The 18,838-nt window shown below is 43.1% G+C and overlaps 1 protein-coding gene across 2 annotated transcripts in view; it reads left to right on the top strand.

Moving 5' to 3' along the window:
- HIPK2 (homeodomain interacting protein kinase 2) overlaps positions 1-18,838 on the top strand; it is a 182,283-nt gene that overhangs the window by 125,338 nt on the left and 38,107 nt on the right. For both annotated transcript variants that reach the window (XM_084646693.1, XM_084646692.1), the window contains exons 3-7: positions 8,241-8,364; positions 10,466-10,585; positions 11,852-11,938; positions 12,959-13,143; positions 16,952-17,114. In XM_084646693.1, the coding sequence (XP_084502819.1) occupies positions 8,241-8,364; positions 10,466-10,585; positions 11,852-11,938; positions 12,959-13,143; positions 16,952-17,114 (679 nt within the window). The remainder of the gene's footprint in view (positions 1-8,240; positions 8,365-10,465; positions 10,586-11,851; positions 11,939-12,958; positions 13,144-16,951; positions 17,115-18,838) is intronic.

Raw genomic sequence — 18,838 nt, 5'->3', positions numbered from 1 at the left:
AAATCTTAAAAAAAAATCCCTGAAAAAATCAAAATGTTTTGTTTTGATGTTTCCAACATGAAACGTTTTAATTTTGAATTAAAAATGGCTTTCAATTTTAGTAAAAAAGCCCAAACCAAACCAAAAAGAAAAAACATGTCAGAGATGTTAAATGCTCAACATTGAGATGAAATGTTTTTTATATGTTAATTACGAATTGAAAAAAATCTGTTATTCACCTAGTTAGTGTCAAGCCCTGTTAGGTCATAAGGAATTTCTGCTATTTTATAGGGATTCCTCTGGCTGAGTAAGGAGCTGCTTAAACAGACTCTGAAGCCAGCCCCTCCAGAGCTCACTTCAGTGAGTCTATATCATGAGAGGGGGCATTCCCCCGGTTAAATGTTTATTCCTCAGACTCTGCAGCTTCCACTCTGAACTACAGTTCACCTTGCTATGACCTGCAAAATCTTACAGTGGAAACTTGGACAAAGAAACAGAGTTATCTGGCTAGTAAAGAATCAAAACAATTGCCAACTCACCAAAGAGAATGTCGACTGCCTTTGATGTGCAGGCTGTGAATAGCTGCTATGCTTCATAGTTTGTCTTTTCTAGAGGCCACTGAAAGATATGAGATGCACAGCCCTGGATACCGAAGTACTTTATTCATCCACAGAATGGGAAACATCAGTGAAAGTTCCCCCTTGCTTCCCACAACCTTCTTCTAAAATGACCCCCATTGGGGATGAGAGGGTAGCATAGTCTGGTGAGGATGCCAGTCAGTGTCAAGGATGCGGTGATGGTTCTGTGTGATGTGGGTAGTTGTACGCTAGAAATTGGACTGAGACAACCAACTTCGTGTTCATGTCGGCCACCAAGAGTGGTAAATAATGTCTGCCAGGTTTGGCAAGTGTGGAGTGAGCTGTGTGATGGGTTGTTAGTAAGTTCCACCTTCAGTTCTGTCTATTGGCTTGGTATTTTTGCATGTTATCATGCCAATGTATTATGACCCCCACCCCCTCCTGTCCAGGATCTGGTATAAAGGTGTATGGGACCTAAACAGCGCCCACATTTCAAAGGGGGCATCCCAGGAAGACAAGAGTGACTCTCTGAGTCTTCCTGATGCGTCTCTTCCCCCCGCACCCAGGTCAGTTTCCCTTTTGGGGTAACAAAGCAGCAAATATATCAGCATGTTCCTCTGTACACAGGCTTCCCTGGAAGGACCCTCACTGGGATCCCCCACTCTGAGGAGCCAGCTGCCCTGCCCAGCCCTGCATTAGGGATCTATTTGCTGAGACTTGCAACATGGGCTCCATCTGTCCCCTTCCCACCCCCAGTTGGGCTCTGCCTGGTGTCAATCTGAAGAGCACCCTAGGGTGCAGGAGGAGCTGCCCCAGACCAGAGGGGATATTCCTGACATGAAGAGGGAGGGACATACCATACGTGGGTGGAACAATGTCGGGGATAATACAGGTGGGCTGGAGTCTGGACACAGGTTGGGGATGGAGGTCAGGACATGGGAGACAGATCAGGTAGGGTCCAGGATGCAGTGGGGGACAAATAGGATGGCAGGAACAAGGACATGCAGGGCAGGTGGTTGGGGAGAGGCTAGAAAAACAGGGAACAGATTATAGGGCACATGGGCTGGGGGGATGGGATACAGGGGCAGGACACTAGAGAAGGGGGCTGATGGCATGGGGGGCAAGACCTTGCTGGGTAGGAGGACTGGAGATGGGGGAGGCCCTGAGGAGCCGATGGGCAGATGTGGGGGCAGGACCCTGGGTGGGAGATAGGCTAGGACAGAGAGGGGTGATGGTGGAGTGGAGGGTTTAGGACACAGTGGAAAATGGAGGGCAGGTGGGTCGCGATAGGACACAGGGGGCAGGGCAGGACCCCAGGGACAGCTGAGATGGGAGGGGACATGGGGAGATGGGGACAGAGGTGGCCACTGCATGTCCTAGTCCCTGCCATCCCATTTGTCCCCCCTGGTTCCCACCTGTCCTGGGAAGCCATTTCTGCTGGAGCTAGTCCAGGGAGAGACCACCAGGGGCCACGCAGGGCTGTGGGCCCTCCCAGGCTGGGCTTGATCTGTGCAGAGGCCTCTATGTGTATGTTAAGGATGACATCCCATTGCTGAGAGGACTAAATCAAAGCTTGTTAAGAAACCATTAATACTAGTCAGGGTGCACGTAGTTAGTCCACACTGTGGCAGACTCATGGGGTAGAGCACATCCCAGCTTCCTGCAAATCTGCTGCCCTAGCCAGCTGCCTAGTTTGCCTATGCCTAAAGTGTCTCTGTGCATAATGTGCTTGAAAAGGTACCACACATACACGTAAAGAACCCCAGGGAGTGTGGTCACCTCAGGCCCCTGTTAGCTCCACCACTGATCTGAGGGTGGGCACCCTACGGGGCAGTTTTAAAATTTCAGAAGGAGCCCAACTGTCAAAATCCAACTCTGGGGAAACGAAACTCCTTGGCAGTCGCTTTCGACATCCTGTGATGGGTGGATGAAAAAGCCAGTGAGCGAGACTGGTAATTAATTTTCCTGACAGAAACATCAGACAATGAAATTACCCTGCCGCAGAGCAGGGTCACTGAAGTAAATATTCTGCCAGAGGCAGGCCTAAAAGCGGCATAGGGTCACGTGGCAGGAGAGAGCAAACAAAAGAAGCAGCATTTCTTCATTTGGGGAATTGTGGGCATCACAAGCAGGTTTAGGATGCTGGCATCCCTGTTGGGTGGACAGAGTGAGGGTCGAGTTCTCATGCCAGCGAAAACAGCTGTCTAGCAGATGCAGTTCTGCTGTAGTTCAACTCCAAGAGGAGAGAGGGAATGGAAGGAAGCAACACTGAGTTCCCACTAACATTACAGACACTTTAATCCAGTTCACCTGGTGCAGTAATTAAGTTGGGAAGGGGATGAGAGTGCTAAGAGGTGAAGGCAGGGTTGGCTGTTGTTATCTCAGAGGCTTAAATGCTTTTGGCTGCCTTTGACCTCCTCCAGGTTGGCTGCAGATGGCTTTTACTTTCTATCCCCTAGTCACGCTATTGAGATTTTGTGTCCTTTAAACCTGGTTCATTCCTGTGGGTAGGGAGCAGAGGGAGGTGTCTTGCTGGAAAGAAGTTTGAGGAGGTTTGTGGAAGAGGAGGGCAGGGAGTGTTTTTTCCCACGTAGCTAATGACTAATGCTGGAGCCACAGATTGTACTGCAGCAGGGCTTTAAATACACAGTCGTGCTTTGCCAGGGCAGAGATTATAAACTTGGGACGTTCCTGCACATGCTGGGGTGTCCAGTGAGCTCACCTTGTTACCTCATTAGCTCCTGAATCTCTCCTTTCCTACAGGCCCTCAGCTCTAATGCACTTTTCTGAAGAGTGGGATGTTATTGGCAACAAAAGCTTGAAGCTGGTTTTGGTTTTACTTTTCCAAAATACAAAGTTTGCTTTCTCTCTTTTTCCCAACTCTCCCGTGCCCCCGCCCCCGGCCCCTTAGGTCCTGGGATAGAAAAGTGTGAGTCACCTGGACCAGGTTTTGTGCTTTTAGACAGGGATAGCAGAGAGAGGTGGGAGGGGATTAGGGCTGGCGTCTGTGGAGAGGGGTGTCCGGTGGAGGAGGGGAGAGTAGGGATGGATGTGGGAGGTGCATTTGTATAATCCTGAAAAAGGAGGAGCTCCAGTTAACCTCACTGCAAAGGTGGCTTCAGAAACTCTGCTGGGCCTAGTGTTGGCTGCTTTTGGTGTGCGATTTGCTACCCATTATCTTCTATTTGTCTCTGCTGGGCCTTCCTGTGGCATTGAAGAACTTCCCCTTTTCCTTATAAACTCCTGACTGTGGGAGGAGGTTGAAATACTCCGTCAACAGAGGTTCTAGGTCCTCGTTGCCTTAGGCAGGCTGGGAGATACTTCTCCTCACAACATTTCTCACCACTGGCAAGCCTAGAGCAGCAGTCCCTGCTTAGGAAGTCAGGGAACCACAGTGATGTTGGAGCACAGCATCCTCCATGCACACAGCAGATACCACACAAACCTTACCCTGCTGCACTAGCCTGCACTTTAACTAGGTCCCCCTGCAACACTGGTTCAACACAACCTCACCCAGACTTACTCTGAGCAGGTTGAATTGACTCTGTGCTGAAAGTGGCTGGTAGAATGGTAGAGTCATCTGTGCAAGAGCTCCTAATGTTGCTAGACTCTGGTGCAGCTGAAATGGTGTTTTAAGATATGACAAACTTTTCCTTCCTTTGGAATAAAGTTATGCCACTCTTTGAGTATCTGAGCCGAATTTGAATGATCTAAGAATGAAAGTATAAACAAAGGGGTGACTCAAGGTCTCATACTAGAACCGGAATTTATTTCATATATTTATTCACAATCTGGAAAAAGTAGGGAACCATAGGGTGCTAAAATTTGCAGATGCCACAGAATTGTGAAGGTGAGTCAAGATTACCAAAGACAGTGAAGAACTGCTCAGGCACTTAACCTGGGAATAGGCAGAATGGTGGCAGATGAAATTCAGTGTTAACAAATATAAGGTAGCTCACATTGAAAGGAAAAAAATTGAACTACTCCTTGATATTGTTGAGTTATAAATTAATTGTAACCACTCAGGAGAAAGACCTGTGTGGTGGTGTTCAGGCTAAACATCTGCTGAAATGCACAGCATTGGTCCAAAAGCAAACAAAATGGTAGGATCGGGAAGGAATGGGATGTAAAATAATTCTGCAGCTCTTCTAATACCATTATGTAAATTGATGGTACGTCCCCACTTTGAATACTGTATTCACTTCTGATCATCCCATCTCTAAAAAGTTATAGCAAAAATAGAAGGAGTTTAGAATCGGGTACCAAACATGACTGGAGGCATGGAAGGACATTCTCATGACGGAAAACTGAAAAAGATTAGAACTGTTTAGTTTAGAGAGACCCACAAATAAGAGGGAAATGAGAGAGGTATAAAAATAATGAATGGCATAGGAGAAGATGAATCCAGTGCTCCCTTTTAACCTTTTGCCCGTTATAGTAACACGGGGATGTGAAGTGAAAGGCAACAAACTTATCCTATAAAACCAAATACACTTTAACACAACACATAGCCTGTGAAACTCATTGCCACAATTTATCTTTAAGGTCAACGGCTTAGTAAGATTAAAAAAATTATTATGCCCCTATAGATGGATAAGGAGAGTATCCCTTGTTATGTTAAATTAGATAAAAATTCATAAAGCAAACATATGCCCATACTTCAAGACATAAACCAATGTCTGACAGACAGTGGTTTGGAAGAAATTTCTATGGGCAGGTTATTTCTTTACAAGGTTTCTGGCCCCCTCCTCTGAAGTAGTTGATATTGACCGCTGTGCGAGAGAGGCTACTTGACCAGATGGATCAAGACCTGATCCAGTTTGGCAATTCCTATGCTCCCAAAAATAGATATGAATTTTAGTCCTGTAAAATACAGAGGAGGTATCCAATGGCAGATAATCTGGAAGCACATGTGGAAGCTTGTTCTTTGGGGAAACAGAGGACTGCAGTGTCCAGGGCTGTCAATCTAGCTCCTTACAGGAACAGTAAATAAATAAATAAGAATGGTCGAGATGAGGAAGTTGTTGTGGATAGTGGAAGGGTGATACCTGTATTTGGCAGCGGTGGAGATGATTTTTCATGGGTGGGGAGGCTTCTGGATAACATTCTATGTCTTCCCTGATGTGGGGAGTTAGTGGATGGGATTTCAAGTTCAGACAGTGCGAGATTGAACTCTCATTAGTGACCAGGGAGGCTTCATTCATAACATGCAGGCAGACAGGGAGAGGCAGATGGCTTTGAATGCAGGATTTACATAGTAATGAGATTCAGGTCATCCTAGCTGTCTTCTTTCTCTCTCTCTGCATTTTTGTCTGGGTGTCATCCACTGTGGAAGGAATGAAGAAGCGGACAAGGAAGGGAGGGGAATATAGATGAAGATCTGGAAATTAACCCTTTGCCATTCTCCTGACTGGCGCTGTAATACTGGAATAAAAAGTTGGCAGTGACAGGCATACTAATGCAAAGAATGGTGGGTATAAAAGCTTATAGCAATCACAAAAGAAAATAGGAGCGCTGATGCGGGATGATTGTTGTTGTTTTTTTTTTAACTCAGACCTATAGTGTACTCTGTGTGGGGATGGCAGAATCAGCCCAGGCTTAAGGTGCCTTAATTTTCAGATTCTGGGTTGCTGGGTTTGGAGCCAAGTTTTTGTTTTTATTGCTGCAAGTCAGCCCAGTGTTGAAGAGGGTTTTGTGCTGAGATTGGGGTATGGGCTCTCATTGGTGTGTCTTTGCTTGTTTCTTAAATAAAGAAAACCTCCACCGTTTTGCACAGCTCCTCTCTGACGTTATGTCTCTTCATGAGTAAGCAGTGGTGTTTGCTGGAAAACAATATGTTTTCAATTGCAATTAGCAGGTCTGAATCTCCTGCTGGCATTGGTTGCTATCTCAATGAAAAATGACATGCTTCAGGAGACAGTATGGTGGTTGAAGAAGGGGTTTGGGAGTCAGGACTCCTGGATTCTAATTCTCACTCTAATATGGACTGAGGCAATTGATCAATATTGCCAACACAAGCATTTGAAAACCGTGGGTCAGTCCCCTACCCCCCCATTATGAGATTAGTTTAAAAATCATGAGACTTTAAAAATAATACATTTGGGGAGCTTTATTTTTCTGATGGTGTTTGAGCCTTTAGGGTTCATGTTTTCAAGCTTTTCTCTGCAGGAAAGGAAAGTTGAGAATCTAATATAATCACCTGACTCCAGAAGCTGGGGCTTTAAGGAAAACATCAAGTAGTGTGATACTCAGGATAAAATTGTGAGACTCACAATAAAAATCACAAGAGTTGACAACACTATGTCTGTTCCTCAGTTTCCCCATCTGTAAATGGGGATAATGATATTTATCTACTTCACAGGGGTACTGAGGCATCATAGGGGTGATGAGTTTTCATTGTTTATAAAGGGTTTTGAAGCTCTTGGACTAAAATTGCTAGGAAAATGAAAGTATTTTTGGGACACTAGTGTTCTGTGGAAGCACAATCTAAGTTTTTAAAATGGTCTCAATTTTAATGCTGGAAGTCTGTGTTTTAAAAACGGGAAGAAAAGCATTTCCCCTGTTGTATGGGTGTTTCTGCTAGTGGTGACCTGAATGGACCAAAGCTTTGCAGATAGTAGAGGGCTTTTGTTCTTAAGCACTTCATTAAGTTAATCATTAAATACATGCATCCAATGAAGTGAGCTGTAGCTCAGGAAAGCTTATGCTCAAATAAATTGGTCAGTCTCTAAGGTGCCACAAGTACTCCTTTTCTTTTTGCGAATACAGACTAATACGGCTGTTACTCTGAAACCGTACAGTATCAAGCAGGCTCAGGTAAGAGACTTCAGTGCCTCCTTTACGTTTCCTAAGCAGAGCTAATGCTAAAATGTACTGCTCAGAAGTCTGCTTTGCTTCAGCTGGCGTCTATTGAAACAAACCAGTCATATTTGGAGAGACAGATAAGGGGACCCTAAATATCCCCCTTCTCCCTTCCCTAGCTGAAAGCAGATGGAAAATGTGGCCTGTGCCTACAACACAACCTTGGGAGCCAGGATTCCTGTGTTCTTTTCCTGGCGTTGCCTATAACTCCATGTAGCCATGGTGGTGTTGTGTTATTTCTCTGTTCTACAGTACATTCATCTGTAAAATAAGAGCAACAATGCTTTTGTACCTTACAGGACTGTTGTAAAGCTTAATTAAATATGAATATTTATAAATCACTTTGAGTTTTATACATGGACTGCCGTATGTAAAAGAGAATCAGCATTATGCCATGACGAGGGCACTGGACCAGGCATTGGGAGACCTGGGTTCTATTCCCAGCTGCAGCACCTTGGGCGAGTCACTTCACCACTGTGCCTCAATGTCCCATCTGTAAAATGGGGATAGTGATACTTATCTCTTTTGTTAAGAAAATTCACATCTATAGATGAAAAGTGAAATATAAGAGCTCAGTATATGGTGTTATAGGAGTGTCCTATAAAGGTGATGTCTATATGTGTGTTAGGAGTTGGTTAACAGATAAGGTGCCAGAAGACAGCACTCTCGAATATATACCATGGTTCCTGGGCTTTATGGGACCAATAAAACTTCTTGTTCACTGCAAATAGCTTCTTGAGGGTTGCTGATTACATGGAATTCTAAACAAATGACAGTGTGTGTTTTACAATGGTTAATGCTTTCTCATCTGTTCTTTTGCAGAGCCCCTGAAATCATCCTTGGTTTACCATTCTGTGAAGCAATTGACATGTGGTCTCTGGGATGTGTTATTGCAGAGCTGTTCTTGGGCTGGCCTTTATACCCAGGAGCTTCAGAGTACGATCAGGTTGGTATGGATGCTGCACTTGCTGTTAACAGAAACACAGAAACTTTCTTCTTTCTTGTGTCAGAAGGGACAGACTGTTAACTTTCTATTCTTTGCTGATGGAAGATATGTGTGTTTGATTTTTAATATCCTAAGACTACTTTTTCATCCACCTGTAGCGTTCTAGGTAACCAATAAGATATTTAGTACTGTGCCTTTAAGAACTGACTGCCTAAGTGAACTGTCAATCAAGAGTATAAGATCCTGTTGACTAGAAAGCTCTGTAGATGATCTCTAATCACTGAACAGAGCTGCCATCCTTACTCTGCTTAACAGCAAGTATTAAATGAAGATTTATTTGTTATAAGAAATTGTATGAACTCAGCTGCTTTTTATAATCCCTTAATGAGGACGTATATTAAAATCAATGAAAAGAAAGAGAATGGTCTTTGGGGCAGATCCTCAGCTGCTGTCAACTGTCATAGCTCCATTGAATTCAACTGAGCTGTGATAATTAAAGCTAACTGAAGATCAGCCCCATAGACTTTAATGTTCCTCTCCTATCTCTGTAACAGGAGATGCAGCAACCTCTACAGTTCAGGTTAGATAACAGTTTCTGTTCTAACCACCTTTTTTCAGTTGCTCATTCCTTTCTGAAACTGGGGGCTTGGGCTCTGTCTGAAAGTGATCTTTTTGGGGAAAGCCTAAGGGAAAAGGAGAGTGATGAAAAGAAATATAGTACACTTTTTCCATTATGAGAACATTCCTGAGAGTTTTCTTTTTTAATAGTATTTCAGCCACGGCTTTAAAAGTGAAATCTGGCATGGAAATAGCCCTCACTGAGATTCAGTGCCTTTAGCTGTTCCAGCGGAAATCGGTTTTGTGCCTTTGAAAATCACATACTGAGCATGAGCAGTAGACTCCCCTCCAGAGATAAACTGAGAAAGTGCACAGTTGAGGAAGGACTCCTCACACGCCTGTATACGGTTGACTTATAGTAGTTCAAAGTCTGCTCTAGTCAAGTATATTGTGGGCTCCTGTGGAGCTTGTCCAATGGGCCGGCACAGAAACTGAGTCTTTGCCTCAGGCTATGTGGATTTGTAAGGTTGGTAGTGGGCTGAAGAGGGGCTATTGAAGTTTGTAAAGTGTGCAGGAGGGAGCCTTGCTTGGATGTACCGAAGGAGCTCCACAGCAAGGGCGGGCACTTCGTATGGGCGAGGGCCAGCAGCGTTTTGAGGTCCTCAAGACTGAAGCTGCTTCTTATGATTTTTTTTCATTTCTTTCCATCTTTTCTTTGAAAAATACCGAGCGTTTTGTCTGTGGCATTTCCTGCATTAGAAGGACATTAAGTTTTCAAAGTGAAGCAATCAAGAAGTCAGGAAATGCTGAAGTTAAGGGTTCATATGCCATCCTATGTCAACATTATGTCAGCCTTTAATTACATGCTCACATACTTTTCCTCTACTAAATGAAAAAAAGAATTCTCCGCTCTTAGACACGTATGTGTAACGTCCGTGGTTCTGTGTATGCCAGCTAGGCAGAGTCCGTGAAAGTCATTGACATGACAAATGCAGTAAGCAATATATACACTGTAGATTTAGTACACGACACAGAATGATGGTGTACATTTGCTTCAATACATAGGCTGCTTCGGTTCACCGATATTGGCTTCATCTGCTTTATCCTCTGAGCTGCTCCAAAAAAATAAAAGAAGTCCCAAGTTATTGAAATTACATACCTTATAGAGACGAGAACTTACCATGAAAAGCTCTAAGTCAATAAAAACACACCATTAAAATGTGTGGTCATTCTCTTTTACCTTTAAAGTCTGAAGATAAAGGGAGAAATTCCCACAGACTTTAGAAGCTAAAGGAAGAATGTTTTATAGACTTCCAGGGTAAATGCCCTGAGACATTAATGATAAAGGTGGAAATGCCATTAAAGTTTATGGGAATTCTCTTTCTTTCATTCCTTTTAGTATATCCTTGATAAAGCCCAACTAGACACCACCCTTTTCTCTCTTTCTTTGTTCCATTGTTTTAAATGCCTCCTGCCCTCCTGAAAGGAAGACCACCACATATCTTCACCAGATGAACAGTGACCTCTCATCCTTCTCTTACAGATTCGCTATATTTCACAGACACAGGGCTTGCCAGCAGAGTATTTGTTAAGTTCAGGGACAAAGACAACAAGATTTTTCAACAGGGATACAGATTCACCGTATCCATTGTGGAGGCTAAAGGTAGGAAGATATTTCCTTGTTTCCTTCATCTTGCAATCGTAGACTGGAAGTAAGGCGACATTCTGTTAAGTCCGAGTGTGGGTCTCATCTCTTTGCAATGCATTGAGATGCTTCCCAAACCTGAGATGTTGGGATGGGTATGAGCTGAGGTAAAACTGTTGTAACTAAAAGTAGGCAGCCCTTGGCTGGCCAATGGCTTTGCAATTAGTGCCTGGCACTGCATTGTAGAAGCTTAAAGTCCAAAGTGAACCTTAAAATCTCTCCAATCAGGAGCTGCCCAACCTGGGGATATTGCGGATGGGACTATTTTAGTTTAACTAAGGGCATATCTGCACTGCAAAGTAAAAACCCACAGCAGCAAGTCTCAAATGATGGGTCCACTGACTTGGGCTTATGCTCTGGGGCTAAAAATACCAGTGTAGATGTTCCCACTTGGACTGGAGACCAGGCTCTGAAACCCGGTGAAGGGGGAGGGTCTCAGAACCTGGGTGCACGAGCGCGAACATTTACGCTGCTATTTTTAGCCCGGTAGCGCAAACCCCATGAGTCCGAGTCAGCTAACCCAGGCTCTGAGGCTCATTGCCTCGGGTGCTTTTTATTGCAGTGTAGACTTACCCTTAGAGAGAGAAGTACTAGCCTATCAATTTAGGGTTGTTGTTTATATCTTCCCTATCTATGGCTGATAGTTGTAGTTGATGAAGTGATGTTTAATTTAACCTGCCCCTGGGTGGAATTTGTTTTTAATACCTGTCTAGTTAACACACACATTTCCATTTTAACAATTAAAATAGATGATGGTACAAAAAATTGTTCCTGGATCCGTGATAGCAACATGTTCGGCTGCACTGTGTCTGGTGTTGTCAACAGTGAGCCCTTTAGCTTAACAATGATTGGAACTATCTTAGTCAGGAAAGCACTCTGGGATTCTTTATGCATGAGAGGTGCTATATAAATGTGTTTGGCTACTATTTTGGTTACTAGTTCGGGGAAGAGACAGGTGGCTTTGTCCATGGTGTAGTTTGGGGAGGGGGGCCTGGGGAGCGTTGCCCCCCAAAACTGCAAGCCTCGGGTAGGCATGGAACTTTCCCCCCATGTGCAGCCTCATTGGCCTGACTGGAGCTGCCCCCTTCCCCCAAAATACAGAAGTCAAACCATGCCTATGGCTTTGTATAGAGATGGACTTTGAGGTATCCATCGGAGCTGGCATATTACCCTACATAGATGCAAGGGCCACTCAGGTAACTGCCTTTCCCCTGTCTTGAGCAGACACCAGATGATCATGAGGCAGAGACGGGGATTAAGTCGAAGGAAGCAAGGAAGTACATTTTCAACTGTTTGGATGATATGGCACAGGTAAGAATGTTGGTGAGTAACTAGCGAGATCTCTCCTTGTGCTTCTGAGCAAGGCAAACAAATGGGGCGCGACATCACTTCTGCATATATGCTGCTTTGGGCAAACCCCTGAGAAACACCAGGTCTACACCAATCCAGCCAACCCCCAGTTATCATGTGTTGGATCCCTCTAGAAAAGACCAGATATATAGTCATAAAAGTGACATAAAGCAGAGTGGTTGAGTAACTAGGAGTTTCACACGTACAAAGGTCTATTTCTAGCTCTGCCACTAACTTCCTACGTGACCTCGGGTGAGTCACTTAACTTCTCTATGCCTCAGGTTCCCCAGTCTGTAAAATAAGGATGTTTACCCACTTTGTAAAGCACTTTGCTACCTGTAAAGGAAAAGTGTTTATTACTATTATCTATTTGTTTTGTTATTGTAATAGTGAACTTGGTATGAGGCTACTAAAGTTAATGCTAACAAAATGACCCATGACATTTTTGATCCAGAGTTTGTGTAAGATCATTCTTGATATTTTAGCTTCATTAGCTAAAGTGTAGAAAGAGAGGCTTGGGATCAGGAAAGATTTTAATATGAAGGCTTTTCCTGGTATCTGATATATAAATAGTGATGTTCCCCATAAACTTACCAAGATCTTTTTTGTTTGTGGTTTTTTGTTGTTGTTGTCATTGCAGGACACACAATTAAATAGTCTAATTGTATAGTGCTTTATTTGATACATAATGATTGTCAGAGCTTGTCTATTACCACACAGAAGCAGTTCAAAAGCTGCAAAGGGTGACTAAGATCTTCAGTAGCCATTGACCCAAATAAGCTAGATACTTAACAGCCTGTGTAGAGATTTGTCTTGCACTAGCCTGATGGTGATTTGATTTGCCAGTTCAGATTCTTCCTTGTGACCTCAACAGCTACTCTTCCAGAGACAGAAACCTGGTGGAGTCAGGAGAGAGAAAATAATCTGCTGGAGACCTGACTGTCTGCTTCTCCCTTCTAACTGTTGTCCCTTCTCTTCCAGGTGAATATGACAACAGATTTAGAAGGAAGCGATATGTTGGTGGAAAAGGCAGACCGGCGGGAGTTTATAGATCTGTTAAAGAAGATGTTGACTATAGATGCGGATAAGAGGATAACTCCGATCGAAACTCTGAACCACCCCTTTGTCACCATGACGCACTTGCTTGATTTCCCCCATAGCACACAGTACGCTTCCTTCTCTCTGCCTTGGGCTGGGTTTTCAGAGAGAAAAAGCAGATGAAGAGGATGGGAGGGGAGACTGGGCTGTAGGGTGGACATTTGGGTTGATAAAAGGGCTTGGCAACGGTATTTTAAAGGCACACCATTAAGGAGTTTAGGCCCAAAGATTTTAATTTTTGTTTAAAAAACAAAACAAAAACAAAAAACCTAATATGACTAAGAAATGTGTTGCTGATGCACGGCATTCAAAAGACTGCAGAATGTATTACGTTCATTGTGTAAATATTCAATAATTACACACATTCATATTAAAATACAGAAAAAAATATATGCAAGTAGTATCAACTCAACTTATGCATGTGGCAGAGGAAGCATAGTCCAGGGGTTGGTGCTGTGGTTCTCAACATTATCCACAGTGGACTCCACCCCCTCCTCCCAGAAACCCTTTCCCATCCAGCTGGAGTCTGGTCGGGACTATTCTCTGTTTAACAGTCTGGAAAGAGGGCAGAGTGGTCATAACCCCAACACTCGTTTTCAGCCCCCTTGTTGAGGATTCCTGACTTAGAGCAAGAAACTGGAAACAAGAAATCTCAGTTCTGCACCCAGCTCTCTCTCAGACTTGCTATGTGACCTTGAACAAGTCACTTGAACCTCAGTTTCCACATCTGTAGAATAGAGAAATATTCCCTGGCCTGACGGGGATGTTGTAAGGCATGGTTCATTAGGGCCTGATTCTCATTAGAATAAGGCCTGAACAGGACTTTGGAGACCTGGGTGCAGTTCCCTGCACCACTATCGACTTCCTGTGTGACCCTGGACAAATCACTTAGGACCAAATTTTTAAAGATATTTAGATGAAGATAGGTGTGCAGTGGGATTTTTAAAAGTGTCTAGCTGCCTAACTCATTGATTTCAAAGTGAGTTAGGCACCCGGTTTTGAAAACCCCAGTAGGTGCATATCTGCATCAGCACGTACCTACAAACCTTTAATAATCTAGCTCTTAGACTGTCTGAGCCTCAGCTCCTCATCTGTGACTGAGGGATAATAGCACTGCCATAACTCACAGGGCTGGTGTGAGGACGAATACATTAGAAATTGTGAGGTGCTCAGACACTGTGGGCCATATAAGTTCCATAGATAGATAAATAGATACTGAGGTGATGAATGCAATATGAACACAAGATAATTGCTGTAAACAGAGAGAAAATAAACTCTACTTTCGTTTAAAGCTGTTCATAAATAAGTCAGTGTTTTATGAAAATATTGAAATAATATACAAAAATCTACTTTTATATTTGTAATCACATGCTCTCATTTGCGACAATTCTTTCTACATGTGCAGTAACTGCTTAAAATTTTAGAGACTCAGGGCCCAGTCCATTGCCATTCGGAATCGTTCCATGGATCAGGGCCTCATTTCTGAAGTTCTTACCCTTGCCCTCCTTGGGCAAACTTCCTAGCAGTTCTTATTCAGGAATAACTCGGTGGAAATTTTTGTATGAGTTAGATCTTCAGGATCGGGCCTCTAGATGCTAAACATCCTGCCAGCTCAGTGTGCAACCTCATTCTTCCTCAGTTGGAAATGTTGATTGGTCAGAACTGCAACAAGCTCTAAACAATGTGGGTTGGCTGATTTGAAGTCCGGCCTGTGATTGTCCTGAGAATAGGAACTTCAAAGCCTCCAGGATTGCTGGGGACTGTAATTGCTCTTGAAAGTAAATCAGGAAACAGATGCAAATGTAGAGAAGACATAGTTGCTGGAAGCAGTTTTACTATGACATGCTTCAGAGAAAGACTACAAGTCTCAAGAACCCTTGAGGCTTTGTACTTGTTAGTCCCAAAGCAGCAGCAAAGTGAGTCCAGTGTCCAGCTTTGCATCTTCTGATTGCATGGATATTAAACTGTGGGAAAGGCCAGTCTTTCTGACTTGTTTGGTCACCTTTCCATGCATGTTTTTGCATACACAGTATATTATTGCACTAACTTACAGGGAGCAGGTTATATTTTTGTAGTACTCTTTTGTAACGTGCAATGGTAGTATCATGTGAAGTATAAGTATGCTGTTTTCAGTGTTTTACTATAAAGTTTTTTGAAAAATAGTTGTTAATTGCTAAAACCTACAAAAAAAAAAATCCATGCAATAGCATTCTACATTTGCCACATAGATATTTTGACTTTTACACAGATTTCTAAATATTTTACAGATTACTTGTATTTCATAGATTTTAAAAATATGTACATAATGAAAGTATATACATATTCTCTTACATCTGATTCAACATTGAGTAATTATTGAACAGATATAATCATAGCCAAATAGCTATTGAGCTTTTGAGAGGAAGCAAAGTCTCTTCATTAAGGGACAGGACTGGGTGGTCAAGAGTTTGGGAGTCTATTCCTGACTATTCCTGTGTGGTCACGGGCACGTTTCTTTAAATGGACACTATCATCTTAAAAATAAAGTATCGTCTTTATCTGTGTTACTGATAACAGCTGAGATTGTTGAAAGTGAAATAATTTTACAAATTCAAGCCTGATGCGCATTACTTAGTTAAAAAAATTTCTCTCCATTTAGCAAATGAAAATCAAGGAAATGAGTTTCATTTTTGTTTTCTTTATAGTCAGTCTCACTGTCAGGTTCTTAGTTTCAGGTTTGGGTATAAAACACTGGGAGAAATATTGGATGAAAAATAACCATTTGAATTGGATTTTAAAACAATATTGAAAAGTACCTGATTATGGACAATGTTTAGCTGGTTGGTAAGAGTCATGGTCAGGTCGGTACATTTTGCCCATACTTAAATTGATAGTGTCCCTTTAACCTCTCTGTGCCTTCGTTTCCACAGCTGTAACAATGAAATAATAATAGTACTTACCTACCTCATAAGGACTGTGCTGTAGTAGGGCAGCAGTGTTTTATATACTATATTGCGCGGTCAGTATATTGCTGCATTCTGAGGATACAAAATATTTTTCAATACTTCCATTGCCATGTAATATATATGTGTGTGTATATTTAATAAGTAGGGTTTTTTTGGTAGTGTGGAGGGATTGTGGGGGAGAGGATTTAAACATTCCCCCACTGTTGGTTCGCAGGCTGGGACAACCTCAAGGCCCGATCATGCAAGGTGTTGAGCATTCTAGCCCTGATTCAGTAAAGTCCTTAAGCCATATAACTTCAAAGGGACTGCTCATATGCTTAAAGTTAAGCACATGCGTAGGTGCTATACTGGAGTGGGGCCAATGTGTTGAGCATCTTGCAGGATTGAGCTCAAATGACCAACATTTTTTAAAGTGCTGAGCAAGATTTCAGATGTCTCATTGACCACACACAGCAAAATCTTCCTCCTAAGAGGGAAAGACTTTTAAAACTGCCTTAAAGAGCATCCCAAATGAGCCAAGACTATCTGGCCCTTCTCCCCATTCTCTGTCACATTACAAAAGAAGACCCACTATTTCTTGGTTTGATTTTTCTTCCCCTCCTGTCTGACTGCTGACAGCTTTGGCTGCTGACTATGACTTACGCTGCAGGACTGAGGCTGTGTGGTACACTCAAGAATCCTAAGCCAAAGCAGTCTTCTATTGAATGCCAGCTAGTTCCCTTTCATTACAAACAGTGCGAACCTTGGCTGTGGGGAGAAGGGGACTTTCAAACACTGATTAATCTAACAAGTGCCAAGCATGGTCTGATCACTTGTCTCAGCCATCAAAGAAATGCTGACCTGAAGCTAGGCTTCTATAGCTGACTGTTAACTATGCTCACTGGGGTTTTTTTCCTCTCTTTCTCACCCTCTCATTCCTTTTTCTAAACAGTGTCAAGTCCTGTTTCCAGAATATGGAGATCTGCAAGCGGCGGGTGAATATGTATGACACGGTAAACCAGAGCAAGACCCCATTCATCACCCATGTGGCCCCGAGCACATCGACCAACCTGACCATGACCTTTAACAACCAGCTGAACACTGTCCACAACCAGGTATGGGAATTGGCAGCAGCCGGGGCCTGAAAGCTAGAGAGCTCTAGAAAATGGAGAGCAGACATAGTGCTCCTCTCAGCACACACCCAATAAGATGGTTCCTTTCTGCCTTGTGACTAGAACATGCCACCCTCCTCCTTGAGCCCTGTCTAGTTGCGTGGTGTTTGATACAATTAGTTTCATGGCACTTGTGTGACTGTAAAATATTGGCTTCTTAGTCTATCTTGTTGGAGATGATTCGACCTGCCTCCCTGGAAAGTTGGTATGAAAAAAAAATCTGATGGCAGTGTCCTTCTATGCAACAAGTAGGATTGCACTCAGTGATAATCAGGCAGACATGAGTGATTTATTCATATTATTGCTGAGGTAAAACTAAATCCTCATATCACAGACACAATACTCTGCAGTACCAACAAAATGAAGTGCTCTCACTTCTTGTCTTAGCATTTGGTGGTGGTATTTCGCCTTGTGTATTCTTTGTCTTTACAGTAGTACCTACGGGCCCTAATTGAGATGGGGACCCCATTGTGCTAGGCACTGTATGTACGCGCAATAAGATACAGTCCCGACCCCGAAGGGCTTGCAGTTGAAGTTGGTAGATTCATATCTACTGCCTACACTTTGGTCTCCTGTATCATAATAGGAGGGTTTTTAAAGATTTTAAAAGAGGGTGCGTGTGCATGAGAGTGGGACTATCACATGATCTTGATATGTACAGTGTTGGTGTATTTTAAACAAACAGTAGCTTAAATTGTTTCCCTTGGAATTGTGTTACAGTAATTAAAGGGAAGGGGAGGTATTCTTGGATAGGACAGTAAAAGACTGAAGTATGGTGAGGTTGCCATCCTTAGGGTTTTGTAGAGCTCTTTGGTGTGGGAGCCGCCTTGTTTTGATGTTATAACAAGAAGATTTAAGGGTGATGAATATAACTGTGGCATGAGGGACTGGTGCCACAGGAATAGAAGCTCCAAAAGAGTCTGATTTGCAAAGTGATCCCATGTATCTTATAAATCCAGATTTCATGCTGGCTCAATTTTTGGGCATTTATGGTAAGAAAAGGCTTCTTTACATTATTCATAAAGCTGTGGGCACCACAATTGTACGCAGTGATAGATCATTAGTGTGTCATGGTTAAATGTAGTGGGTTGTCAGTTTAAAAATACAGGTATCCTTGCTTGCTTGCTTTTGGAATTCAGACTGGAGAGTCAGACTGCTTACAAACTCCCCAAATTCCTGCTGCTTAACCTCTCCCAAGCACCAATTGGCACCATTTACTATAACCAAACACCATCACCACTACTGGAAGGGCCAGACTCTGTCACCTTTACTCACACTGAGTAGTTACTTACTCCACCAAAAGTTCCTTCCAATGAGACTGTTAGCGCTGCTTAGCCTGAATACGGGTGGAAGAATCTGTCCCTGCGTGTCAAACAGTAGCAAAGATTTGGGTGAGGCTCTGCCAGTATCAGGAAGTTCCAACATTCTTACTGTAAGTCAAAAACCAGACTTATGGGCCATTTCTCCTGTTTCATCTCCCATCCATAGGTTAGGTTTCCAACTATCTCTTGTGTTTCCATCATCTAACGCCTGGTTTTTTTTTGTTTTGTTTTTTTAAGTGGGGGTGGAGGGAAGGGAAGAGCTGCCTTGGGTTTTCTCAGCAAAAGAAATGTGTAGTTGTGATGGGCAGATGAGTGGGAATTTCCAAATTCTCCTAACAAGTTTGT

This window comes from Lepidochelys olivacea (assembly GCF_965140295.1).
Source record: "Lepidochelys olivacea isolate rLepOli2 genome assembly, chromosome: 1".
NCBI classification, from domain to species: domain Eukaryota; kingdom Metazoa; phylum Chordata; order Testudines; family Cheloniidae; genus Lepidochelys; species Lepidochelys olivacea.
This window is presented reverse-complemented; position numbering and strand designations above follow the sequence as displayed.